The sequence below is a fragment of the Neophocaena asiaeorientalis genome, unplaced genomic scaffold, assembly GCF_003031525.2.
Source record: "Neophocaena asiaeorientalis asiaeorientalis breed wild unplaced genomic scaffold, Neophocaena_asiaeorientalis_V1.1 scaffold240, whole genome shotgun sequence".
In the NCBI taxonomy this organism is placed as follows: Eukaryota; Metazoa; Chordata; class Mammalia; order Artiodactyla; family Phocoenidae; genus Neophocaena; species Neophocaena asiaeorientalis.
The window spans coordinates 7,643,652-7,671,270 of record NW_020185331.1 but is presented as its reverse complement, the minus strand read 5'-3'; the positions used below and the strand labels follow the sequence as shown (position 1 = coordinate 7,671,270).

The 27,619-nt window shown below is 43.2% G+C and overlaps 1 protein-coding gene across 1 annotated transcript in view; it reads right to left on the bottom strand.

Annotated features, from left to right (window-relative positions):
• The window catches only part of SORCS3 (sortilin related VPS10 domain containing receptor 3), a 590,148-nt gene that overhangs the window by 71,706 nt on the left and 490,823 nt on the right, over positions 1–27,619 (bottom strand). Inside the window, exons 10-13 of the mRNA XM_024734978.1 lie at positions 18,229–18,375; positions 16,585–16,687; positions 11,058–11,134; positions 8,079–8,170 (exon numbers count right to left, since the gene is read on the bottom strand). Coding sequence (XP_024590746.1) covers positions 8,079–8,170; positions 11,058–11,134; positions 16,585–16,687; positions 18,229–18,375 — 419 coding nt within the window. The remainder of the gene's footprint in view (positions 1–8,078; positions 8,171–11,057; positions 11,135–16,584; positions 16,688–18,228; positions 18,376–27,619) is intronic.

Genomic DNA, 27,619 nt, shown 5'->3' with positions numbered 1-27,619 from the left:
AACAAGAGCATAACTGGGGATGGACTTACCTTTCACGCAATGTACCCTCCTGGTTCCTAAAATAATTGTAGGTATTTCAAAGTATGTCATGGCCACTAACTAGTTAAGTCTGTCTGATAAGTCCAGAGGGTACAAAAAGATATTTGTTTAGTTTTTGGTTTGTTTATTTTGATGACTTTGGATTGATTATTGTCTTGATAGGAAGAAGCCAAAGTGGTTGAAGACCTCCGTCCTTATCTCATTCTCAGAGTTTCCTTACTGATGAAGGTCAGTGATTAACATTAGCAGAAAAACTTGCAGTTGAGTGCCACCACATCCCAGGGAAGGAGGAGCCTTCATACCAGTGCCATTAACAGGGCAGAGGACAATCATCTTTACTTTATACATGAAGACAAGACACCACAAAGTAATAGAAACAGAGGGGCCATCACAGCCTTCTGAGCTCTGAGTTCTAAGACGTAAGCTCCAAAGAAAAACTGAGTCCAAGGTGGAGAGATAGGGTGTGGAAGATAAAAGCATGCTGTATGAACTGAATCCATATGGAAGGAGCAAAAGCATGGATTAGATGGAAGAATGGGATCAGCAAAAACACTAGGAAATGCCAACATCCAGGTGGAAAGGCCAGCATATACAATAACCAAAGTCTAAGGATGACAGAAAATTAGCATAGGCCAGGGGACAGTTCTCCAGAGCCAGGGTGAGGAATGAATGCTGTGACTATAATTTACGGTCAACGTACCACTAGGAAGCCCAGGTTCGTGCTATTCAGGTGACTTTCTGAGAACAGTAATTTCTAACACCCGAATATTTCATGCTGAGATAATTATTAAAACCAAAACTCCCAAAGAAACTCCAAAAAAATACATTATAAAATTTAATCTCTTGAGTATCAGAAACTTGGGTCTGTCATTTGTGAGAGCTATTCTTTCAGATGACTAGGAGTTTTTAGGTGTTCTGAAGTAACTGTATTGAATGCTAACCCCACGGGACCCACCTTCTCCTCCTCTATTCAATAGCTTATTAATGGCCAAGACAAAGGAATAGGGAAGCCCTTATTAGGCTGACAGGTGAAATTGAAATTGATAAGACTGCCAGTACGCAGGGAGACAGGGGTAGAGTTACAATTGACTTCTAACTAGTGACAAGACAGGACTATAGAACGAAAAGAAAATAGAATTCACCTAGCAAATATTTATTGACATCTACCATGTGCCTGGTTGGCAGTGGCCACTGTTCTGGGGATATAGCAATGAACAAGAAAGGGAAGGCCCTCGCTTCAGTGGAACTTACATTCTAGTTTGAGGAGACAAACAATATGGAGATAAATGGATACAAAAAAATGTTAAAAATAAGTGTCATGAAGACAGTTCAAATAGAGGGACATGATAGAGAGTGAGTGAAGCTACTTTGTATTGAAAATTTAAGAAAGTTCTCCTCTCTGAGGAGGTGACATTTAAACTGAGATCTGAATGATAGTAAGGAAGTTGCTATGCAAAGATCAAGGTGAGAGCCATTCTGGAGGGCAAACCTGGTGTGAAATGAAGTTGCTGTATGGGAAGGACAGAAAGATGGTTGGTGGTTGTAGATTAGTGGGAAAGGGATTAACAGGAGGAAATGGAGTCAAGGAAGTAAGGCTGGGTCAGATTACAAAGGACCTTGTCCCCAGCTGAAATGGGAGAGAGATGATTTGATTTAACCTTTACAAGATGGTTTCTTTGTGGTGAATGGATTGTCAGGCCCCAAAGTTGATGCAAGGAGATGAATCGGTGGGGGACGCATGGCAATTATAAGAGACCAAGTAAGAGAAGGGGCTTGGATAATGGTTTTAATAGTGGACATAGAATGGGATGAAAGGTTGAGGATATTTTTACACGTAAAGTCAATAAGATTTTTAGGCTATTTTTCCAGATGAAGTCAATAGGATTTTGCTTGAACAAAAGAGAGAAGTCACAGACAACATGGTTTTGGGGGGTTAAGCAACTGGGAAAGGGAAATGTAAAGAACAGGAGAAGCAAAGCTTTTTGTTTGTTTGTTTCTGTTTGGTCCATGTCAAGGTTGAGATGCTTTTTGGATTTCTGTGTTGTAACACTGTCAAGAGGACCTTTGGATGGATGGATCCGGATTTCTGGAGACAGATCAAAGCCAGGGAGTAGATTTGGCAGTCACTTATAGGAGAGGACCAACTTAAAGCAGAATGCTTCATTAAAATGAAAAAACAAAGAGCCCCACAGCCAGAGAAAGGAAAAAGAGTAACTAATGAGAAGCTCAAGCTGAAAAAAAAAAAAAAACAAAAAACAAAAAACCGAGGTGATTGTCAATCACAAGGTAAATATATTCCAGCAGTGTCCCTATTGTGATAATCAAAGGTAGTGTGAGTCTAGCGTGTGTTCACAGACAGGTAGCATGAATAATAAAAGAAATTATCCTTCCACCAGGTCCTCAATACTGTGTTCAGTTTCAATCATTGTAGAAAACTGACAATCAATGTGATTAAAAGTAAGAAAAGTTGTTCTAGAAACAGGTTATATGATCTGAAGATAGCTTAGGGGAAAGAAGAATAAGAGCTGAATCATTTACCATCACCTTTTAACTTTTTTAGTAAGAAAGCTTCCAAATAGTTCAACACACAAAAAGAATTCTATTGTTGCCTACTGAAAAGGGGTAACATCTGTGAATGAAATCAGAGAGAATGTGGATAGACGCGTGAAAATATCAATTAAACAATACGGATAGAATAAGGTAAAAAAAGATTCCTATTCTCATAATTGTTCTAAAAAGGAAAGTCAAATATTTGAACAAGAATGTAAGCTCCCAAGTACTTTGTCTTGTCCTTTGGTATATCCCAGCCCCTCTACTAGTGCTGGATAAATAGTATAGGCTCAATGAATATGTGAGAAATAAATGAACAAATGCATGCAATCTGTCTTGAATTGTGTATCTGATCATTTCCCAGAACTTAGAAAGCCTAGACAGAGCCATCTCTTGAGGTCCTTTATAGGTATAGGGCTCTAAAAATCGCATGCATTTCTGGAGCTGACTTACTCTGCATAGGTCTGGGCAGCAGAACAAGGACTGATGGACAGAAATTACAAGTAGATTCGTTATTGCTCAGCACAAAACAATCTTCCTAACAACTAAAGCCAACAACATACAGGGTGGAAACTCATTCAAATTGGTCAGCTCTGTGCCGTCCTGGTGAAGTGGGGTGTCACTCTTAGGTGTCACAGAGGTATCTGCTGTAGTATGTGTGAAACTGGACTACTTGCCCCCCAAGACCCTTCCTTACTCCATGAATTGATGACTTTATAATATTGAGGTAAGAGCCACTAAAAGGAATAGAATCTTCCAAGAACAATCAGAGTCCTCCCCGGAACACTCTAGCACAGAAATAGAGTTATAATGGCCAACGAGGATCAATGTTCCTCCTTTTGGTGAGGTGCACTGCTCTATTTTTTATTATCCCAACCGCATGAGGTGATGGCATTGTAGCCACACAGAAGTCCTTCAGAGTAGCACATGCACTTTTGCCTCTCAGAGGCACATATTGGCTGGAACTATTGTTTTCGTGTGAATGTTTCTATGAACAGAATGCCAGTGTTCACCACCATTTACAGAAGAGCAAAGGAACAAGAACGGCCAGGTGATGCTGGTTTTAGTTTCCAAGAACCTCCCTTTGAAAGGAGACACTGACAGCTTGTCAGGGCTAAGCAAACAGTAGGACCCCAGTTTACTCTCCCATGAGTAGCTCCATCTATTGTGAGTTTTCATTACAGCACTGCATTCCATGGGGCGCCATTGTTCATTTCACTCTAATGCTTCTCAGGTACAAAGGGTAATACTGGTAATACTGGATGGAGGGCTTCCCTGAAATAGCACTTAGGTTCTAATCTCAATGCATCTAAATGTACACGGTCACAAATGGATGGGTTCATTTGTATGCTGTTTTGTCTTCATGCATATCTAGCTACCTATCACTTCAATTTATAGGAAACAGCATGCCTTGTTAGCCTAGCTAATGTTTCCCCAGCTTTTCAATTGTGATTCTCATTTTCTCTGAAAGGCGATGTAGCTATTATTTAAATTCGAGAGCCACTATACCCTTGTGGGAGAGTGGGGAGGCCAGTATCTTTTTGCTATGCAAATATATATACATGTGTATATGCTGCCAAAATAAGTTGGTGAGTCTGAGACCTACTACAGAAAAGAACAATGAACTGATCACTTAACCTTTCTTCCACTTCAAATGAGCTCTGTGTTTACCCGGAGGGTTGTAACTTAATTAGAAGCTACTGGTGATGAAGAAACTGCATTTGAGTTTCACAAGCTTGCAATTCATAAGCCAGCCAGAGACAAAATCAGTCAAGAAGTTTATAAGGAAACATTGATGATAATGATAAGGTCAGGCCCCTACAGAACACTTACGTAGCCTCGAAAGATGAGTCCAAAATGCACAGGGAGATCAGCTCGGTGCTTTGTGACCACCTAGAGGGGTGGGATAGGGAGGGTGGGAGGGAGATGCAAGAGGGAGGGGATATGGGGATATATGTATACGTATAGCTGATCCACTCTGTTATACAGCAGCAACTAACACAACAATATAAAGCAATTATACTCCAATAAAGATGTTTAAAAAATAATAAAATTAAAAACAAAAGAATTCCTGAACGAGTTAAGTGCCACTGTCGTTTGCTAGCACACACAGTAGCTGGCACGTAACGGTCACAGGGACTATTTCGGAGAAGGGCATTCATAGACAGGCAAGTAAGTAGAAGTCATGGGTGGTATCTAAGTTCAGGGAAGAATTTGTAGCATTTATGATAAATGACAGCATCAACATCCTTTAAATGGAGAAAATTCTATTTCCAAAGCTTAGTTTGAAAAATCATCTCGAATCCTTTGTAAATTCAAGTAGGTGAACAAATGGAGGGTAGTATTATCATGACTATTATAAGAGGAAATTCAATGGGAGGCAGCTATTTTTCTGAGCTCAATAAATATTTTTTACCAACAAAAGAGATATTTCATGGAATAAGGGGAAACTCAAACTTTGTATTAATGCCTTTGAAAGGCAGGATTTGATCCTACTTACATATCCCTGAGTGAATATTGATTTTCCCAACTTGGATGGTTTCCTTCCAGAAATTCCTAGACAAGTACTCCTTCTAGAAGTGATCAGGCCTCTGGAGAGAAACCACTGCAGAACAGACTGAATGGTCAAGATGTAAGGATGCTAAGATTCGCCAAAGCCAAAACTTTCTCTATTCCTCTGCTCCATGCCAAATGTACTCTCCTCTCCTGTCACCAAAAAGAAATAACAACAATAGCAAACTCCTGTTTTCCTTAGGACAAGGCAACTTTTGTGTAAAAGTCTCTAAAATTCAACCATGAAGTGAGCGCTAAGTCCCTACCACATGAAGGAGAGAGAGGAGGAGGGTGACAGTCAAGGGTAAGATGGGATTGCCACCCTCTTCTCCCAGGACTTAAGGGGAGGAAATCCGCCAGCTGTATCTGTCTGCAGGGCATTTATCAATTATGTCATTGAGATTTAGATAGAAGTGCGGAGAACACAATGATAACGACTAAGGAATGTTACTTTTCTTGGTTAAAAAACAACAAACTTGTCTTAAGAGTCAAGCTGCCCTCCCTGACTGTATAAGTCCTACTCAGTCCTCAATAGAGAGAACTCTTCTCACCACAGAGAGAGGTCTCCGTAGTAGAAGGAATTACCTACATAAAGGGAGGGTGGGAGGGAGGGAGACGCAAGAGGGAAGAGATATGGGAACATATGTATATGTATAACTGATTCACTTTGTTATAAAGCAGAAACTAACACACCATTGTAAAGCAATTATACTCGAATAAAGATGTAAAAAAAAAAAAAAAAAGGAATTATCTACAGATTCAACCTGAACCCCTTAAACTGGCGTTTAAGTTCTTCTGAGGCCTACCCACCACTACTTACTCACATGCTTGATTTCAACCACATACAGTCTTCTGAGTACTCCCTACATCTCCTGAATTCTAGGCTTGGTCAGAGTTTTCCCTTCCCTTGGCTTTCCTCCCATCACTTCTCCTACTCCTGGAATCCTTTTATCAAGGCTCAGCCCTCACATCACCTGCTGCACAAAGACCCCCCTCACACACCAGCGGTGGGGGGCTCTATCCGGCCTCAGGATTCCAGCAATGCACACAGTCAGCATCCTTTCGTAGACACTGCTTGGACTGTCTAAGTTCCTTATCTTGACTATGATCTCCCAGAGGACAGAGACCATGTGATAAGCCTCTGTGTACTCATTAAAGTATCTGGAAAATTGGCAGGTAAAAGAGAAGAGCATCCATGATAGAAACCCAACTTGGTGCTGCAAGGTACTAGCTGTGTAGCTCTGAGCAAAGTATTTAGCATGTCTGCATTTTAATGCTATGATAAAAAGAGTACCCACAGGAAAATGCATAGGGTAGTTTCAAGAAGTAACTTAGGTAATTCATGGAAAGGGCCTAGAACAGTGCCTAGAATTTAATAATCCCTGAGTAAATGCTGACTATCATTACTATCAAGTAATTCCACTCTTCTGATACTACCCCAAAATTATAAAAGCAGTAGTAAAAGGATGATAAACAATTACATTAGGAACTTCTTCAAGCTCATGCTTGAGTTGGCAGGGCACTGTGTGTGTGTGTGTGTGTGTGTCTGTGTGTTTTGTTTTGGTTTTTTTTCTACAAACGGCTTTAACTTAATAATCGGCCAAACTAAGAGAAACTTCAAATCCTTGCCAAGGTGGCTGAAGCTTGAATTTGGTACCTGGGGATCCTAAGCTGATTTTTTCTTTTCCTGATTACAAACTGATGCTTCTAAGTAAAACTCTTACTCTAAAAGGGTTAGTCTCCCAAAATCAAGGGCCTGGGAGTTATGCCAGCATCCATCTTCCAGCCCATGGTGAATCCCAACGACTATGTTCTAGATAGCATTCCCTCTACTACCAAACATTCACTCTTTCAGATGTTCATTCTGCTGAATTTGAAGCCTGAAATTCTTTCCCTTCAGGATATAAACACACACGCTGCTTATCCATCGTCTGCCAAAAACAAAGACGTCATCATCCTTGTTATAATCATCATGATAATAATATATTCTCACTCAACTCTTTGTCTTCCCTGGAGGGTCTCACATATATGCACTCAACTGCATTCCGTAATCTACTTTCTTGGGAAGGATTATCTACGTCGTCTCTACTTGAGTTCATTCTTTATCATTCATTCATCTATTCATTCATCTATTGCACTCTACCTTTCAACCCCACCTCTCTTGTGAATCTACCCTAACAAAGATCACCAATGACCTCTGACATTGCTTAATTCTAGATTGTTTTTCACTCCGTAAAATCTATTCTGATTATAGAATTTGGTGCTATTGATCACCCCTTCCTTCAGCATCCTGTGTTTTTATCTTTTTTGGCTATTTCTCCTTAGCCTCGCCTATAATTTCTTCCTCTGCTCTGCATGTTGGTATTCAACAGTATTCCACAGGAGTCCCTGTTTTCTCCTTTTTGTACCCACTTTCACGAGGCATGCAGCCTACTGACATGGCTTTAACTACCACCTAACGGCTAGTGACTCCAAATCTAAAGTGTGATCCCAGACCTCTCTCCTGACCTTCAGATGAATGTATCTGACAACTAATCTTCATCCCTGCTTGAATGTTCCTAGATATCTCAACTTCAACTGGTCTAGAACTGAACTTAGGATTGCTACACGCACCTAACCCTCTTCTTACAGCAATGTCCAGCTCCTGTATTTTGGATTGTTAATCTCGGCTGCTTGAATCTGAAGGCCCTTCCTGCTCATTTCTGGCTCATCTGAGCACCCATTCCTACCACCCCCCTGTATTCATTATCCTTCCCCATCTAAATCATCTGGTCTGCTACTGTTACCAAAGAGCTGGATGATGTAATCAAATGGATGGACGGACAAAGAAATGGATGAAGAAATGGGTACAATGGGTAGAAAATCATGCAGAATAACTTGTCCCAACCTTTTCCACTAAAACGTTGCTCATTAATAGGGTAGGGAGCTGTCCTTACCACAAATGCCTGACTGGTAGAGGTGTGTGTTTCATGGCCACGAGGGCACCACCCCAGTCTAGGAACCAGACGTTGTACTCTTCATCAAAGATCTGGAACAACAACAATGACAATCATAGCAATGCCTTACATTTGCACAGTGCTTGACAGTTTACAAAGTTCTTCACATATATTGCTTCATCTAGATTCCGCCCCTGCCAACAACCCTATCAGGAAGTTTGGCAAGTAATGTCATCCCCATTTAATAGGTGAGGAAATGGGCTTGTAGAGAACAAATAATTGTCCCTCGGCTACTCAAATGGCATTTCCAGGGCTCTTTCCCCTCGTGCTGTGAGCCAGTGTGCCACAAGAGGTTCAGGCAACAAGACGCATGTTCAACTAGATAACTCAATGGAAAATATGACTTCAAAAACTTCCCCTCTTTTCATCTGAGTAACAGACTACTCGGCTTTCTCTTTCTCATCTTTTCAAATGAGACGTTTGCTAGTTTATAAACGGTGTCTTATAAACATTTATAATGTTTATAAATTTTCTATGAATTTAAAGGACAATTCCTTTTAGACCTGTAGACATTACGATCTACGTGATGACTGAGTTCTCAGACTTAGCCACCACCTCCTAAGTTCCCATGCAAGTTGGATGAAGACTTAAGTTTAGTGCTAGGGGATCCTCACTCTAAGTGCTCACTGGGACACCATGCTTTCTCGGACCCAGAGTTACTGATTCTTTGGTTTATTTGTCCATCACCTATTCACCCATCCACTCACTCATTCACTCATTCAGTGATCCATCCATCCATCTACACAGGCATTTACTAGGCACCTACCAGGATGCAAGTCTCAGAGCCTTAGTTTAGACCTAACCCCACATATAGCAACACTTCTACAGTTTATGACTTTTAAGTCTCCAACCTAAGACAGGAAGAATATTTCTCCACCGGAGAACCAGTTCTCTCCTCTAGATCATCTAGATGAAAGTGGAATTGGAGACTTCCTCAAGCTCTTAACCACTAATGGTGGCTCTTACAGCCTGGATGGAGAGGTTGGGGTGGTGGGTTAAGTGAGAAGTACTAGAAGGGGTAAGAAAGTATAAGTAGACTTAAAAGGGAGAGAATAGGAGTGGTGTCTCCTATAAACATGCCCTAACGAACACCACAGAGGAAAGTAAATGGACTCTCAGCAGGCCTAAACCTTTCAATTGGTTTTATTTCTCATATTTGCCTTTAAATGCCCACACTAATGGTGAGCCTTAATGCACAAAAGACTTAAGGGATATTCATTTATATGTCAGATATAAACATAGACTCTGAGCCTGTAATGCTAGCTTTTCTCTCCAGAGCTCAAAGCCACGTAACAGAAACACTGGACTGAAGTCTGAAGGTAAGGACTACAAGAAGATTCTTGGCACTGAGGAGGAGAGAGAAGTTATTTTCTTCACACTTTCCTCTCTGTTGTATCATTCTGGCCATGGCTAACTCTTGCCCTGTCCAGCAATGTAGTGGAAGCTGGAATCCTAAGTTGTTTGGGAAAAGAGAAAAGAAAACCAAAGTGGTGACAACATAAGGAAAGAACGTAACCGTGGCCACCTGGCCAGGTGAGCTATTTCTTGTGTTGGAGGGACAATGGTTTGTCTGTTGGGAGCTTCTAGACCAGAAGAGTTTACATTCCAGTTGCTACCCCATTCAGCACTTGTAAGAGAGTATCTTATATTTTTAAGGTATGTTCTTATTTTATGTGTCTTTTTCTCATCTACTTGATTCCCTTGTGGGCAGGAATCTTAACTTATTCTTCGTTGTAGGCCTTACAGTAGTTAATATAGGACTTGTGTCTAGTAGGTCCTGGGTAATTTTTTTTCGACGGTGGTAGTAGTGACAGTGGTGGCAATGGGGGTGGCGATGATAATGTTGGTGATGGAGATGATAATCTTCACTAAGGGACCCAAACAGAAGCTTGTGCAAGTAGATTTCAGATGGTGGCTTCACCTTCATCGCTAAGACATTTAGTGCTCTTCGTCCTCCTCAGATAGAAACCTTCTCACCTTTAAGACTTAGTAAAATGTCACCTCTTCTTGTGAAGCCTTTCCCAGTTTCCCCAAGGAGAATCAATTCCTCCCTCTTCTGCGCAAGCAAATAATGCCACTAAAATAATGCAATCGCTTTAAACTACAGTTAGTTATTTATGAACCTGTCTCCTCTGCTTAATTCTGAGCTCCACGAGGCAAGGGACTCCAAAGTATTCAACTGCCTCCTCAGGTTTATACTTGACACCCAGTTGACATTGTATAAATCTGTGTTGTCCAATATAGTAGCCCCATGAGACAATTTAAATTTAAATTGATTAAAATAAAACGTTCAGTTCCCCTGTCACACTAGCCACATTGCAAGTGTTCACTAGCCACGTGGGACGGTATAGATGCAGAACATTTCCATCACTGTTCAAAGTTCTATTGGACAGTGCTGCAAGAAAAAGTTTGTAAAACTGAATTAATTTTTCATGTGGTCATGTAACTATTAAGCTGTCTCATACTTAATAAAACATGGGCCTACATAATACTGAAGCCATCACAGACTTCCACGGCTTTGCTGGTCTTAGCATTCTACCGCCTTCCTCTTGTAGATAAAGAAACAGACCCAGAAACGTAAAGACACCTACTTGCCAAGACCCCGTGGCACATTAATGATAGAAACTGTTTTACTGGCTGCATCTACTCACACCGGCACGGTAATTCGCATCTGGTGACTGTTCCATACATGTTGCTGAATGAACAAATTGGGAAAATCCCAGTTTTTCTTATGCCCTGCCCAGCTCTTCCCATGTTACTCCATTGCCCATCTAATCTGCCAGCTACATTGACCAAATAGAGGAGCTGCTTCAGTTTTTTTGCACCCAAAAAGTCCTAACAAGCCTGAGAATCTATAAGAAAGATGTTGGCAGAACTTGCCCTAAATGGCTCCTCCCTGCCCCCGAATCTCCCAGTTACCTGTCTCCATGTGTTGCCCCCATCGGAAGAGATGAACACGCTGATATCAGTATATGAGAGCTCTGGACCAATGTTGCCTGAAACAGAAGCAGATCATTTGAAATTGTCAGGCGGTTTACAGATGACGTGTGCTTGGGGTTGGGTGAGGGGGTAGCAGAGAGTAAAGATTTTCCAAGTTATTTTTAGAATAGATTCGTACAGTCAGTCTTTGATGCCATATCAAAAACCCAGCAGGAAGATAACCTAACATGGGAAAAAAATGAATAAATAAATAATATGACAGGGATGCATCTTTAAATGGTAACACTCAAAGACCAAATATGGATAAGCTTGGACCTCTTGAACTACTCATTCATACCATTAATCTCTTGAAAATTAATCCTGATGGTGGCAAAGAGAAGAGTAAACTATCACGCTGCCTCTAGGAACACCTTCCTCCTCATGTATAACTTTAGCCTATGAAAAACTGGTGTGTGTATGAGTGTGTGAGTGTGTGTGTGTGTGTGTTTCCAAGTTAAACTTGCCAATATGTTTCTTGAGTGCCAGGCAGTTGAGTAATCCATTAGTATAGACTATGTAACGAAAATTATCCAGTGCCCAAAAGAATATGACAATATTCAGCAGACCATGGCCATCCAGCATGGCAGGAGAAGTCACCTGGTGTATGCCCAGCCTGACTACACTTTATCCCTTCACACCGTTTCTTCCTCTCCCCTTCTTTTTCTTCCCCTTGTATTAATACTTCATCACCTTGTGGCTATGTTTATTAAAAACAAGAAAGTGGTCAGGCTTCCCTGGTGGCGCAGTGGTTGAGAGTCTGCCTGCCGATGCAGGGGACGCGGGTTCGTGCCCTGGTCCGGGAAGATCCCACGTGCCGCAGAGTGGCCGGGCCCGTGAGCCATGGCCGCTAAGCCTGTGCGTCCGGAGCCTGTGCTCCGCAAAGGGAGAGGCCACAGCAGTGAGAGGCCCGCGTACCGCAAAAAAAAAAAAAAAAAAAAAAAAAAAAGAAAGAAAGTGGTTAAGATTTCCTAGTCTATCTATATTGCCCAAGTTTGCCCACACAGCCCCTGAGCCCAGAACACTGCCCCAAACTTAGGAGCGAGTTGCTCAATAAATAACTGTGCAACAAATGAATGAGTAAAAAAATGAATGAATCATGTTCTGATGTTGATGTGCATTTGGGGGGGTCTTGAGAAGCAGGAAAAGTACCCTAAACATGTAAGAATTTACCACTGAGGCTGATACGTTTTCTTTAAAAATAGCATGAAGGGAATGTTAGCTCCCTTCACATCAGTAGCCTAAATAAGAGCACAATAAAAATGCAATAATGAAAATGTTAATTGAGCTGCTGACATTTAATGCTTCAAGATGAGAATTTCAAGGCAGGCTACAGCTTGTCAAGCTCCCATCGGCATCAGGGAGCACACAGCTAGCCAACTTGTTTTGACACTCAGGCTTCCAAAAATACCTCTGGGGCTCAGGGCTCAGGCAGTCAGTATCAGTGGGGTGGGGACAGGCATGGTGAGCGGCTCTGAGGAGATGTGTCTGGAATTTGGAATTCAACTCTTCAGATCCAGGTTTTAGAAGACACAGATGAAGAAAGAAAAGAGGGACGGGGCAGAAAATGTCAACTTGAGTCTTTTAATGATGGCTGCCTGGGACATTGTGCTAAGAAGGATCCTGAAGCCATATTTGGTTTCAACAGAATAGAGTTCGGTGATCTATTAGTAACGTCTACCAAGGGTGGTAGAGAGAGGGGGAAGCAGGTGTAAAGTTCCCCTAGAGCTGGAATCTGCCAGCCCTGTCATGGCTTCTTAGGCTCTGTCTCATCACCTCTTACCCTCTTCAGGAGTCGGTTCTGCCTACATCTTAAGCCTCTCTTTCAAAGCTTGACCCAAATTGATTTTGGAGGTGTGGTGGTGGTGAGAATCCAAGGCTCCCAGTGAAGACTGTTTTGGAAGTATCTTGGGTCAATTGAAAGGATCCCTGAAACAAATGCTGCTGATCACAGGAACTAGAAAAGTTCCCAGAGGAAAGGACAGAGAAGAGGTGTCCAGGATGATTTGATCTTTGAACATGTTCAGTCCCTAAGTGGACCTGTGGGAAGGAAATCTCTGATAAGGGAGAGTCAGGGTTATGGCGTCAGAGAAGAAAGATCTGAAAAATGTGCCTCACTGGCTAAAGCAGAACTGGAGGGGGGCTTCCCAAGGTGGCCTCTAGCCAGATTGGAGGGAGAGGTAGCTGGTCCCCGCTGAAGTGATGTGATAGGAGGGAGAAATGGGGAGAGGGATGGAAAACGGGGAGCTCCTCTCAGCAACAGCTTAGCTTGGAAATCACAGAGGTGCCGCTGCCCTTTTGGGCATGTGTAAACAACACACTTTTAAGCCCTACGTCCCCCCAGGGCTACCTTTCTCTGCTCCTTAGTTAGATACGTGTAAAGGAAAGAAAGAAAGAGAGAGACAGACTGAGAGAGAGAGAGAGACCGAGAGAGAGAGAGAGAGAGAGAGAGAAGCTTTTAACATCCTCTGGGGTTAGAGATGCTTCTCTCACCACCACTGATGCCCACTCAGGGTGATTAAGTGCAGGGGGAAGCAGACAGTGCGCAAGCCACTGCAGGAAAGGAAAGCACCTCCGTGGAGGGGACAACACAAGGGTACGAGCATTCAGAATGTATAGGAAGCATGGCAGGGAGCCTGGGGTAGCTGTGGAGCGGGCATGTGAAGAGGCTCAGGGCTAGGCCTGGCTGAATGGCTACTGGACAGACTAGACTTGGAGCCAGAGGGAGTGTGAGTGAGGGCACAACACCTGCCCCCTGCCCTCCATCCTTCAGCTGTAAATCGAGGACAAGAGTAATCGCCTTTTCCACATCATAGGGCCATTGTGCAATCAAGGCTAGGAAAGCGCTTTGCACACCTTAAGGCCCTGGGAGGATGTGAGGCCTCGACTACTACCACAGTGGTAAGGATAGTAAGAACCCTAGTGCTTTTTTTTTTTTTTTTTTTGCGGTACGCGGGCCTCTCACTGCTGTGGCCTCTCCCGTTGCGGAGCACAGGCTCTGGACGCGCAGGCTCAGCGGCCATGGCTCACGGGCCCAGCCGCTCCACGGTATGTGGGATCTTCCCGGACCGGGGCACGAACCCGTGTCCCCTGCGTCGGCAGGTGGACTCTCAACCACTGCGCCACCAGGGAAGCCCAACCCTAGCGCTTCTCATGGCTAAAAGCAATTGGCAGTCTCTCCAGACTGGAATTCCATCTGCCTCGTGAGATGGGCTCAACAGGGGCCTCAAACAGGGACAGGACAGGGGACGTCCTGTCATCCCCACAGCTTCCGGGAGCCCTCATCTCAGTGAGAGGTGGGAGGACGCAGTGAGGAGTGGAGAGGAGAGAGGCCAGGATCACTGACACCTGAAGGCAGGTGAAATGCATGGATGTGGAAAAGGATCCTGGAGAGACAGGCTCCATTCAGGCCAATGAAGCCATCCTAGGATAACGTCATAATTATTCTCCCGATAGCAAACAGCCTTCCAGGGAGAGCTGGCAAGCAGGGTAAGGAGAAGCTGGGAATGAGAAGGCATGTGCCGGTGACCTAGCACTGGCTTTTCATCAGGATCTCGTCAGCTGTGTTATGGTCCTCTCAATGCAAAGCACCATACAAAGTTACAAGAGTGACAAAGGGAGAGAAAAGGAATTAGTAAATTCTCATGTATATGGACAAAAAAGTTTCCGAATCCAATCCTTAATGTCTATGTGTCTGTTAGTTTACAAAGACTTAGCACCAGAGTAATTTAGAGGCACGTGATGGTCTCAGGTAATAACGACCACAACTAACCTACCTGACTATGCTCTGAGCCCTCAGCGGGATCTTCCCTCTCTAATTCTTACAACACACTCACAAGGCAGGGAACAAAAAAAACCAAAAAACAACTTCATTTGCAGATGAGGAAAATGAAGCTCTGAGGTTAAAGAGCTAACCCAAATTCATAAGGCTCATAAGTGTCAGAGGTCAGCTTGGCAAGCAGGACTACAGGGTTCCTGAGTGCATTCATTCATTCCGTGGATGCAGAGTGAATGCGTATTATTTATGGATTCTCTTGAAGGAGATGTGCAAACCATATTCTCCTGGTGTAAGAAGAGCGGTTCTAAATTTCTGTAACATTAACAAGGATAATAGGTGACATGTATTGAGTATTCGATATGTCCTAGGCACTGTTCTGAACACTTGAAATCCATTGCTTCATTTGATACTCCAATTCCGTTATGTTGGTATTATTATTCCCACTTTGGCAACGAAAACACCAACGTTCAGAGTGGTTAAGGCACATAGAACAATGCCTGACTATATAGCTAGCATTTATATTTATAATTGATTACTATTTTTCAGTGTTCCTTCCACTCCAGTCCAGGGTCTCCTATAGGCCTTGAGGAAGGGCAGAGAGCACAGCAGTCCCAGAGCTGGGAGGTCCAATGAGCATGGATGATGGTGTGTGGGGTTCACTCCCCCCCAGCCAGGAGAATACCAATAGAGCCTGCCCTCATCTCTCACTGTCCTGGGCTCCCTGAAGCCAGTGGTGTTAAATATGGTGGCTCCAGTTCCTACCGGGTGGAGGGGAGTAGTCTGAGGTGTCAGAAGGCTATGCTAGCTGTCAACCCGATTCGAGTGGATGGTCGCTGGTGGTGTTCAAAAGTTCATACAGTTGGAGGCTTGGAGAAGGAAGTCACGTCTACGAGAGCAGTAACGCCAGCGGCTGGAGCTTCAGGTTGATGAGCGAAAACAGACTAAACCATCTCAGCAAGTTGCTGTGAATTTATCTGCTTTCATTAGAAAAATAGCTGCCTCATAGCAGAGCTCTAACTTCGAAGATTAGAGGCCTGCCTTGCTTTATGCCATCAACGTATTCCTGCAAAGGTGTGTGGAAATCAAATGCGTGCAAAGCAGAGCACTTTCCCCCAGAGACTTTCATTTTCATCTCGGAGTCGTTTTATCTTCTTTTCTCATAGACGTTCAGTGGACAATGCTTCCAACAATACAAACTGGAGTTTTTCTGCCCTTTCCCCCAGGCTCTCAGCCAGGCGGTTACTCATGTGTAAACAAACCTTTACATGCACCAGAGACCTCCTGATTAAAAACAGCTCTGGGGTGAAACCCTTGGTAAAGAATCCTCTGTGTGAAAAGAAAACTTACACTTGGTGAGCTAGGAAGTTCATATACCACGTTTTCTTAAAGTGAGAATTCCCTATTACAAACAACCTTTCTGATCTATCAGTTCACTTGGAGAGGAACTCTGGCCTCTTGCTAAGCACAGGGTACTGCCCTGTGACCATGTGAGATGTTGCATTTACCAAAAGTTGCAAGTGTCTGGAGCTCTTTTACTGGGTGATTAGATTGGCCTTGGAGTCCCACAGATCTTGCCTATTTTCTGGGAAGAGTGCCCATAGCTTTTATCGGATGCTCAAATGATTCCACAGAGGTCGTAACATATTCCAGAAGCCCTCAGTGAGGAACAAGCCCAGGGAATGTCTTCCTTACCTGTGGCCACCACGAGCCCTGGAGCCGTCTCCTTGCTGGAGATTCTCCCTGAGGAATACGGATTTTCAGAGATCTGCAAGTGTAGATGTAGGGAGCAGAAGGGCTAAAACAGAGGAGGAGAAAGTGGCTTCATTCCAGGAAGCTCCTGACATGCACCCCTGCCCCACAAGATATGGGGCTCCCAGGTGTTCAGCTTCCAGAAACAGCAAGGACTGGATGTGAGCCACTCACTTAGTTTGGGGCACAAGTCATCTCTCCCTGAACAGCTGATATGTTCACATCAGAAGCTGCCCTTAGCACCATTCATAGGCCCCATCCCGTCCCTGTTCCTGTCACAACTGTAGGCTTCCCCTCTCTTCCTCACCCCTACCCCATCCATCAAGGTCCAGTTCATGGTCAGCCTTATGAAGCCTCCCAGACCATTCCTTCCCACAGGATGACACTGATCTCCCATCACTGACCTTGGCCATCACGCTCTGCTTCTTGGAGCCCTAACGGGCCACTGGGAGCAGTGAAGTGGGGAAGTTAAGTGAGAGTCTCAGGCCCTCTACCCTCTTCTTCAACCAGATGGTCCCTGTTTCTGCTTTATGTATTTGGTTCCTGTTTATAATTTTACTTTGAATTTTACTTAAAATGTTTGAAGCCATTATTTGAAACTCGCAAGTTTGTGTTCTTTATTCATTTACTTATTTACCCCTTTTTGAGTTTCTTTAAAAGGATTAGGGATTTATAGACACCATATAATAAATAAAAATAAACGAATTGTGAAATCGGGGAAAGGAGAAAATTAGGTTAATAAGATGAATCCATGGGTAAGGTTTGTGGAAAAAAATTCTTGCTGTGACCAGCTCTTGCATATAGGCAGGCATCTGTCTCTGACCTTCCTAGGACCCCAAATCAGAAGCATGGAGCTGGACTGAAAACTACAAAAGAGGAAAGGCCCTGTTAATCCTATTTACCACTATATTCCCAGTTTTTAACATAACGTCTAGAATATTCAGTAAGTGGCAAAAGGCAACTTTTTTTGCAAAGGGGAAACATAACCATTTCTGGGACCTCAGAAAATTTTCTCAAATAGGTCCTCTTTAAGAGGGTACTGAGAGTTGTGAATTTCACTGTTAATTATCTGTCTTCCCTCCTCACGTGGAGCTGTACCTCCATGGTGCCTACCCCAATATTCCATACAGCTGGAACCCTGGGAATGCTGAGAGATTAACTCTGTCCCATGTGGACATACCAGCCTGACATTCCTTGGGCTCCCAAGGCAAACTCTGCTTACCCTGCCCACCATCAAGCACTTATCCTCAAGCACTGTATCATACCAGCATCAGCTAATAGGTGTTTACCACCACTGAGCTCTGTCTGGGACCCTTGGGTACAGGCTCTTTCTCTTATGGTTCTTTATCTTCCTCGGAGTTGGAGCACATAGTATATTCTCAGTAAAGGTTTGTGGAATTCATCTGAACTTTCCATCCAAGTGATATGGCAGTCTGAGTCCACAGGTCAATGCCCTGGGACCTGTAGGACATCCCTGCTCAGCACCAGCCAAGATCCTAAGCCCTCCCTGATGGAAGAAAGCCCCCGTTGAAGCATCCGCAAGCAACCAGCCTGCCCTGTGGTCTCACGTGAGACTGGGGGACTGACCAGCAGGCAGTGTACTGGGCTTCCTCTCAGGTCCACGTCTGGAGCTTGCAGGAGGCGCCAATCCCTGCCCTTGTTGTAAGTGATGTATGTCTTCACTTGGTCATCCACCTTCTTGTTTGCCAGGAATATCCCTTTGATACCTGCTACCTAGGAAAAAGGGCGAGAGATGGAGAACAATGTTGGGCCAAAATGCCTATAGTTTTGGAGAGGCCCTGGGAGAAGCCCCAGCATTTTCCACAGCATGTGGGGGTACAACAGAGGAAAAGAGGAGGAACGTGGTGAGAAATGTCACGTGCCACGTGGTCTCCAAAAGCAGTTTAAGTTCACCTCTGCTCCTTCCACCCCCACAAACCAGATGTCCCATCCCCCTATTATTCATCTGCTTTGCCCTACTCTACAGGTCTCTGGACTTTGTTCGGAGGGCTTTATCCTTAATTAACTATCAACATTCCCTCTGGGTGTGGGAGTGGTTGGTAACAACTGAAGGAGTTACTCCTTCTAGAGAACATTTGGGATTAACAGATACAGGCTACTATATATAAAATAGATAAACAACAAAGACCTGCTGTGTAGCACAGGGAACTATATTCAGTATCTTGTAATAACCTATAATGGAAAAGAACCTGAAAAAGAACATATATATGTATATATACATACATATATATGTATAACTGAATCACTTTGCTGTACACTTAAAACATTGGAAATCAACTATACTTCAATAAAAATTTAAAATAAATAAATAAAAACAGAGAACATGGGATTTTGCTCAGGAGGGGCTTGTTGACAGGTTTTCAAGGCATCAAGGTATAATCTGTAACGGGAGAAGTCCAGGTGCCCTGATTAATAGTGAGGTGGACATTTGGGGGCAGGTGACCCAGCTTGGCGACCTGGCCCCTGTCACTGGCTGTGCCACCAGCTCACTGGGTGACTTTGGATAATTCCCATATTATCTTGGGTCTCAGCCAATGGTCATTTTGAAAGAGCCCTTCCCTTCCTTTCTTTCCTCAGTCAGCTGGCAAAGGATACAACAGATAATGGAGAGCGCTCTTGCCAGAGTTCCGATGTATTGGGATTTGCACGCCCTTGATATTCTGAAGGAAGACGAGTATCGCCACAAAACAAGTAGCCAGAGAATGAGGATATTTATGATCCAGAAGCGTTCGAGAGTAAGTACAGATCTGACTCACTTTTATTTCTTCTATGCCTACATCTGGGCAATCAGAAGAGATATTTAGAATGACAGCAATCTATGTCAAGGAAACATTCCTTTGACTTCTGGTTCAAGTGCCAGGATTTTCCAAAGGAAAGGTAATTCAAATTGTTTAAATATATATAAATAAGAGGTAGAATGGCAGGTTTTCTGGATTACACTCAGATATCTCAAAATTTTAACGGTACTTATCCCCATTATTTGAGGGCCATCATGAATTGAGGTTTACTGCAGTTCTGAGAGGATGCCAGTGGGAACAAAAGGAAGGAATTTCACAGAAGTGAGTTCTTTTAATGACATAATTTACCTGATGAAATGAGATGTGCTTTTCTTTTTTTTTAAGTAACCTGACTGGCCTTGAAAGAGAATAGAGAATGCCAACCCAAATACAAAACAACAAAGAACTACAAAAATGGACAGAGGATGTCAGGAGGAGAACAGTGTTATCTGGGAAGGACACCACCAGGGGAATTTGACAAAAGGCCAGTGATGGAACTGATTAGCTTCCTAATGTGAACAGAGGGTGGGTAAGGACAGAAGCCAAGGTGGGGAGAGGGGCAGTGTTGTCAGAGTCATGCCCTTCCCCAGACGTACCCTCCCTGCCCTAGCTGCTTAAAGTCAGTGCCATTTCAGGAAGGCCGGCACCTTACACACTCAGCCAAGGGCTGTGAGGCCCTCAGATCACCTCGGTCTTTAAAACCAACTGCAAAGTTGTTTCTCTCCAACCCAATTACCAATAATTCCTCACAGAAAATGGAATCTGTGTTTCCTTAGAACCTTCTGCCTGATGGAGGTCCTTTGCTATTCTCCTTAGACACAGAGCTGGTGTCTTTTCTGGTGGAGCACCAGATAATAATTCCATAGAACTCTTTCCCCTAAGCCAGCCGCCTGCCCCCAACATGTACCCAGGGCCTTGATATCGAATTTCTAGAACATATACGGGTCAGAATCAGACTTCTGTCTGTCACCATCATCCCCTGCCTCCTAGCTCGATACATTCTAGCATGAATTACTAGCCACTTAGCTGCTTCTTGTGTTCTCTGGATGAGCACGTTTGGAAAATATAATATGCCAATATTATATTACCATATTCCCACTAAGAACTCCACCACTCAGACGGCTATTTTCTGTGTGCCTCACATAGTCTGAGAGCAAAATCAGGAGAATGGAGACTGAAAATATATAGAAGGAGAGATTCTGAAGGAACCCATCTGCACCTCTGAAGGTGTTTCTCCTGTAGTTGCACCTAATGCCAAAGCAATCTCAGTCCTGTCTGCCTGTCTGGGGAAAAAAAAAAAAAAAGATAAAACACGTCCCACTTGTATTTGGATTGTTCAAAGCCCTTACGTTATTGCTGAATTGCTTCTTGGCTCCATCTCTTGTGTAAATGGACTATAAGTGTGGAGGGCACTTTGTTTTTTCTATATCTTAGGCCAATAGCTTTCAAACTTTTCGATTGCAATCCAAGTATGAAATACATTTCTGTTGGCACCTAGTAGACTCATACCCATATATGCATGTATGTGTACACACACAGCTACATAGATATCTGACACAAAAGTTCCATGAAACACTACTTACCCTCACTACATGCAGTGGAAAGGAACTGGGGAATGAAACACACATTTTAACTCTTCTCCATCCAAGGAGGTATTTGGAATCTGATCAACTTAAAAACATGCTTCTTCCCACTGTGGTTTGAAATCAGCAGCATAGCTGCTGCTGTTAGCCCCAAGAGTTCAAGGAGAAAGGTACCAGCTTGTAAGGTGGTCCCCAGAGAAGAGGGTAGTACAAGGCCCCAGGCCTGCGTGGCCCACTTTCCCTCTGGGAATCAATTTGAGGTGCAAAGGGACACTGACAGCGGCCCCTTGGCAGAGCACTGAGTCCAGGTGGCATAATCATCTGTCGCTCACCCCCATGCCCTCAGGACAAGGAAGCCAGGGCTCTGCTGAGAAAAGCAATTATCATGGTTTGCCTTGGGCTGTCCCTAGAGTTGGACCTGTTGTGAGGGGCTGATGAAGGTCAGTTGGGGAAAACGTCCCCACGGGGTCTATAAGTAGCCGTCCATCTGTCCAAAGAAGGGTAATGTAAGGTCATGATAAAGCAGTGGGTGGAGGGCAGGCACTAGAGACACAGAAAGCAATAAAACAACAATAAGATGAGCAGAGAGGCCAGAACACTAAGGATGGCTCAGAGTTTCATTGTATGCATCCAGGTATAGGGAGCTCACGATAATTAGTCATTAGGAAATTTAAACGAAACTAATGAGGTGCCACTAGGACCCTAAAAGAATGTCTAAACACACGTGTGTGCACACACACTCACACACACACACAAAACTGATAATACCAACTGTTGTTAAAGATGTGAAGCAACTAGAACTCGCATACATCTCTGGTGGGGATACAAAATGATACTGCCACTTAAGAAATGGTTTGGTGGCTTTTTATAAACATACACTGAGATTCAATCTAGCACTTCTACTCCTATGTATTTACCCACGAGAAAGAAACACCTATGCTCACATAAATGTTTATAGAAATTTTATTCATGATCACACAGAACTGGAAACACCTTGAATGACCTTCAACTGGTGAATGAATAAACAAACGAGGATACACCCAGGCAATACAGTATTACTCCAGTAGAAAGAAAGGAACATCTCCTGATATTCAACAACATGCGTGAATCTCAATGTACTATGTGAAAGAAGCTAGACTCAAAAGACTCCCTTTTTTGCATTCATATGAAAATGTAGAAAAAATAAAACTGGAGAGACAGAGCGAAATCAGATTGGTTTGCCAGTGACTTTTGGTGGGAGGAAGATGACTACAAAAGGGCCATAAGGGGCTTCCCTGGTGGCACAGTGGTTGAGAGTCCGCCTGCCGATGCAGGGGACACGGGTTCGTGCCCCAGTCTGGGAAGATCCCACATGCCGCGGAGCGGCTGGGCCCGTGAGCCATGGCCACTGAACCTGCACGAATGGAGCGTGTGCTCCACAAGGGGAGAGGCCACAATAGTGAAAGGCCCGCGTACCGCAAAAAAAAAAAAAAAAAAAAAAAAAAAAAGGGCCATAAGAGGGAATGTCGTGAGACAATACCTTATATGTTCAATGTTCTATATCTCGATTACGGTGGTAGATGCACATACCTCTGTCAAAACTCATAGAACCAAAAAGAGTATAACCAAAAAGGGTAAATTTTACTGTACATAAATTATACCTCAATAAAAAAATGAATGTGAAAAAAGTGTATAATAGTAAGAGCCTGGGCTTTTTGGTCAAATTGACATGGGTTGGTTCAAACACAGCATCACCCTTCACTAGCTGTGTGATCTGAGCCAAGTTACCAAACTCTCTGTACTCTCATAGGCACAATAGGGAATGGTATCTCCCACAAGGAGTTATTGTAATAGATAAATAAGAAAGAGTATATATATCGTTAAGGGTTATGCTGTCCAATACCATAGCCACTAGCCACATAGGGCTACTGAGAACTTGAAATGGGGTCAGTGGGACTAAGAAACTGACTTTTAATTTTATTTAATTTTAACCAATTTAAACTGAAATTTTAAAAAAACTGATACCTGATCCAGTTATTGGCAAACTTTTAAGTATGCTTGGAATAACTTGGATATGTGAATCTACCTTTTCTACTGTAAATTTTATGAAATATAAATGCTGATTAAGTATTTCTGGTGAAAATTTAGCATATGAATTGAGATGCTTGAGAAGTGTAAAATATACCCAGGATACTGTAGACTTAGTATGACAAAAATTATAAAATGTCTCATTAGTAATTTTTCATACTGAGCATATACTTAAATGACAGTATTTTGGATATTTTGGTTAAATAAAATATAATATTACAATTAATTTCACCTGTTTCTTTTTACTTTTTTCTCTTGATTTTAAAGTGCGCGTGTAGCTTGTTATATATTTACTCGACAAGGTCAGTTTAAGGCATTACCTGGTATGCTGTTGTTAGTATTATACAGAGTTACAAGTTGGATGCTTAATCCAGGAAAATATTGAAGAAAATGCAGCAGCTCAGAGAATGTTTCTACAATATAACTGAAAGTATTGCAAAGAACATTTGTTACCTGATTTACCAGTGGAGAACATCTAGGAAGAAATGCAGTTTATAGTTAGAGATGTGAAAAAACCACAATAGAGCTCTGTATGAAAAGAGTGTCATAAGAATAATGGTGAACACACATAATGAACTGCATTCATTGTCAACACCAGCCTTGTTTTGATGGAATGGCTCTGTTACCTTAAAGAAGAGATCATTATTTGGCCTTCAAGAATTATTTTCTCCCCGATTATGTAATTACAGCCATGACAAGACTGCACTCTGATGAAGGGACTGGACAGAGCACAACAGACTCCCTCTTCAGCAGGAAACTGCTCCAACAGACCAGGAAATGAACAATGTCTCGCCTCAGATTTTAGGGAGTTGGGTGGGGTTGATCCCGTTGGTCTCCAAGGTCTCTCAGTGCCAAGACCTACAAGGTGTACTTCTCAAATAAATTCTCACTTTCTTTGTCCCCTTTCCAGTGTCAAGAAGAGGCTTGAGAGGTCCATGTGGAAGACAGAATGACACAGTAGTAGCTTTCATCAGTTGTGGTCAGCTCAAGCCACCTGACATCTGTGTTAACTAAAGGCATCTCAGACATTTCAGACAAGGGCAAACAGATGTAACACCCTGTCACATTGTAATATAAAGCTTTACATTAACTTGGCATAGGCACTACCTCGAGCATACAATTATCATTTGCTAGATGTAAGGGAAAACATAGAGAAGTACCAGCCCAGAGAATAAATGCCCGACTCTTCAGTCAAGCTCTTTACTAGCATCTTCATAGCCTTTACCCCCACTATTCTCCAGGGTCATTCGACATTCTAGGAAAATGGACCTCTACTCATCAGACTCTGGTTCTCTTCTTATGCTGGACTTTACCAGGCATGCCTTTCTCCCATGCTCTAGCAGTTCATCATTTAAACCTACTCATCGGCAAGTCTCCCCAAATTCATCAAGTTAGAATTAATTTTCCTCTTAGTGAACGTGCAGGAATCGCACCTCTAATACAAGTCAGACTGTGATCACTACCCTACTAGAGTCACTCACGTCTTTCCAGGAGATGTTGCGTCTCATGTACCAGCCTCATCAGGCAAAATACATTTCATGAAAGTGTGTTACTTCAGCTGAATGGAACACGAAAGCTCACTGTTTCTTCCGGCTGTATTACTCAAGGGCATTCAGAGTCCACAAAAATTCTAGTCTCTTTGCTAACTGGCCATATGGCACACAATCTCAGATTCTGTGAGAATCTCCAGTGAAGAAGGTTAAAGTCTAATGACCCCTAGAGACCAATTAGATTGGGCTTAATCTCCAAATCACAGAATGTATGCCCAGGTGCAAAGCAGCATCACCCTCTAAAAACCTGCAATATGGTCATGGTCTAGATAGTGTCAGGATATAATTTATTCCCTTGGTATTAAATGCCTTCTAGAATCTGAACCCCAGCTACTTATGCGGCACTCATTCTTGTCCCTGACAACCATCTATTCTACGCAATTAGACTGGCTAACTCACGGACTTACAAATCTACACTGCCTGTCCAACTCTGGGCTTATGCCATTCTTGACATTTGGAATGCCTTCCACTTCTTCACCTCTTCCTCCCCAGGGCAAAAGTACTGACAACCGGATTGGTAACATTGAGAAAAAGAACTGGTCTTTTACAGCACACCCCTAACTCAACTATTTTGGGGATCTGTCTGCAAAGAGCACATCCTCTGCACCGCAATGCTGCGGTGTTACAGAGACAGGCTTCCACGGGAGAGCTTTTTATTTTTTTTTAACATCTTTATTGGAGTATAATTGCTTTACAATGGTGTGTTAGTTTCTGTTTTTATAACGAAGTGGATCAGCTATACATATACATATATCCCCATATCCCCTCCCTCATGCATCTCCCTCCCACCCTCCCTATCCCACCCCCCCTAGGTGGTCACAAAGCATCGAGCTGATCTCCCTGTGCCACTTCCCACTAGCTATCGATTTTACATTTGGTAGTATATATATGTCCATGCCACTCTCTTATTTTGTCCCAGCTTACCCTTCCCTCTCCCCGTGTCCCATGGGAGACCTTTTGATTCACTACTTCCGACTGTGACTGGACGGATGAGTTCAATTCTGGGGAGCAGTATTAGCAAGACCATTTCCTCCTACATGCTTTTCAAAGCAATAAAGCTGACATTTGATCTCCTTTCGTCTCACCCTTTGTTTCTGTCTCAAATGGTTTCATTCTTTGGCAGGTAAAAGAGGAACTTTGTTTATCGACCCCTTCAAAGCCCAACAAACTAGACCGCAAGCTCCCTGAGGGTAAGAACCCTTATCTTTCCTGCTTTCCTCATGGTCTGGAACACAATGCAGGGGCATGATCAACCTTGATAAAAATGAATGGAGAACAAGGTCAACAGAATTGGTTTTAGGGAAGTTGCCTTGCCTAGTGTATCTTGCTTCTCTGTAGGTGCGATGACACCATGTATTTTTTTCCCCAAAAAAGACTGACTTCAGAAAGACAAAAAAAATTCTACGTATCTCGGCACATTCTTCATTCTGATTCATGCGTCACTTCAGATCAGAATGTCTCACTGCTCTAAATGGCCAAGGAGTTTCAGGCACCCTGTTTTAGGAAAGGAACTGCACAGTGCCAAACTCACCCACCATATCAACAGAGTCAGAGAAACAGGAATTTCTCGGCTGAAAGGTCATCTGCGGCAATGTCCACCTCTCCTACTGGGCTCTGACCACAGGAGCATGAATAATCCTCTTACCTCTACAGGCTTACTTGTGCAAACAGGAATGGCCTCACTCCTGGGAACATTCATACAAACCTTCCCACAGATGTGATCTACTGCCCAATAACAAAGGTATATTTCTGCCTCCTGGTGTGATTAGAGGCATGAAAATGTAAGCTTCCCAAAGCCATTTACACTCCTAGTCATCTCTACTAGTCTTTACAACTTTAGGAAGAAATCTAGGTCATTTCCGAAGCTGGGACCTTGTTGCTAAGGGAATTATTTCAGCACTTGTCTACGTCCTAGAAAATCAGGGTATTTCTACCCTGACATTCACTTCTCTCCTTCTTTTTAATGTACCTGCATTCACCCCATGCCTTCTACCTAATAAAATAACTGGAATGGTATATGTTTCCACCACTCTTAGTAACTGAGCAGCCAACTTAGATACCAGAGTAGGGATGCGGGCACTCTGACATGCACTGCTCAGAAGAGACCACTGTCAAGCAGAAGGCCATGTGTTGATCTCTCTGCTCTGACAGCCACTCCCGCCCCTCGAAGAGGAAACCTCACGATGGAGTAGCTCAGCCATACCATCTGAGGCTACCGCCCACAACAGGCAACTTGTCCTGCTGTGAATGAATGACCTCCACCAGCACAGCCTGTGGGGTCTGACCACAAGTCACTAGTAAATGTTGGATAATGAGACACTCCTCCTTTGCTCAAATCAATCCATCTAGTTGAAGTGGTCAGTCAAGTTCTTTCACTGCGAAAGACCACACACTAGAGGTATAAACAAGCAGTGTATCATTAGGGTCACTGAAACAATTAGTTTTTTTTTTTAAATCTAGTCCCTAAATGGAATCACTTGGTTTCCTAGATAAATTATTCTTTAATTGGTGGTCACACTAAAAAAAATCAATATAAGTGGAAACTCAATAAAGGTGATCATATTAAAAAAAAGATGTGGGCTTCCCTGGTGGCGCAGTGGTTGAGAGTCCGCCTGCCGATGCAGGGGACATGGGTTCGTGCGCCGGTCCGGGAAGATCTCACATGCCGTGGAGCGGCTCGGCCTGTGAGCCATGGCCACTGAGCCTGCGCATCCGGAGCCTGTGCTCCGGGAGAGGGAAAGGCCACAACAGTGAGAGGCCCGTGTACCGCAAAAAAAAAAAAAAAAGATGTAAGTCACGGCCAGTTCTTCTCTATGCACAGGTGTTGGCATCTGGCAGCATTTCAGGGAAACCCTCACTCCTATCACTGATATTTGCTTTCCTCTCCTATAAAGTTGTTCATAAAACATGATTTTCCAAATAATTTAAGGTATATAAATAGCACTAATCCCTCCACCCAGATCTCATAAAAAGAAGCACA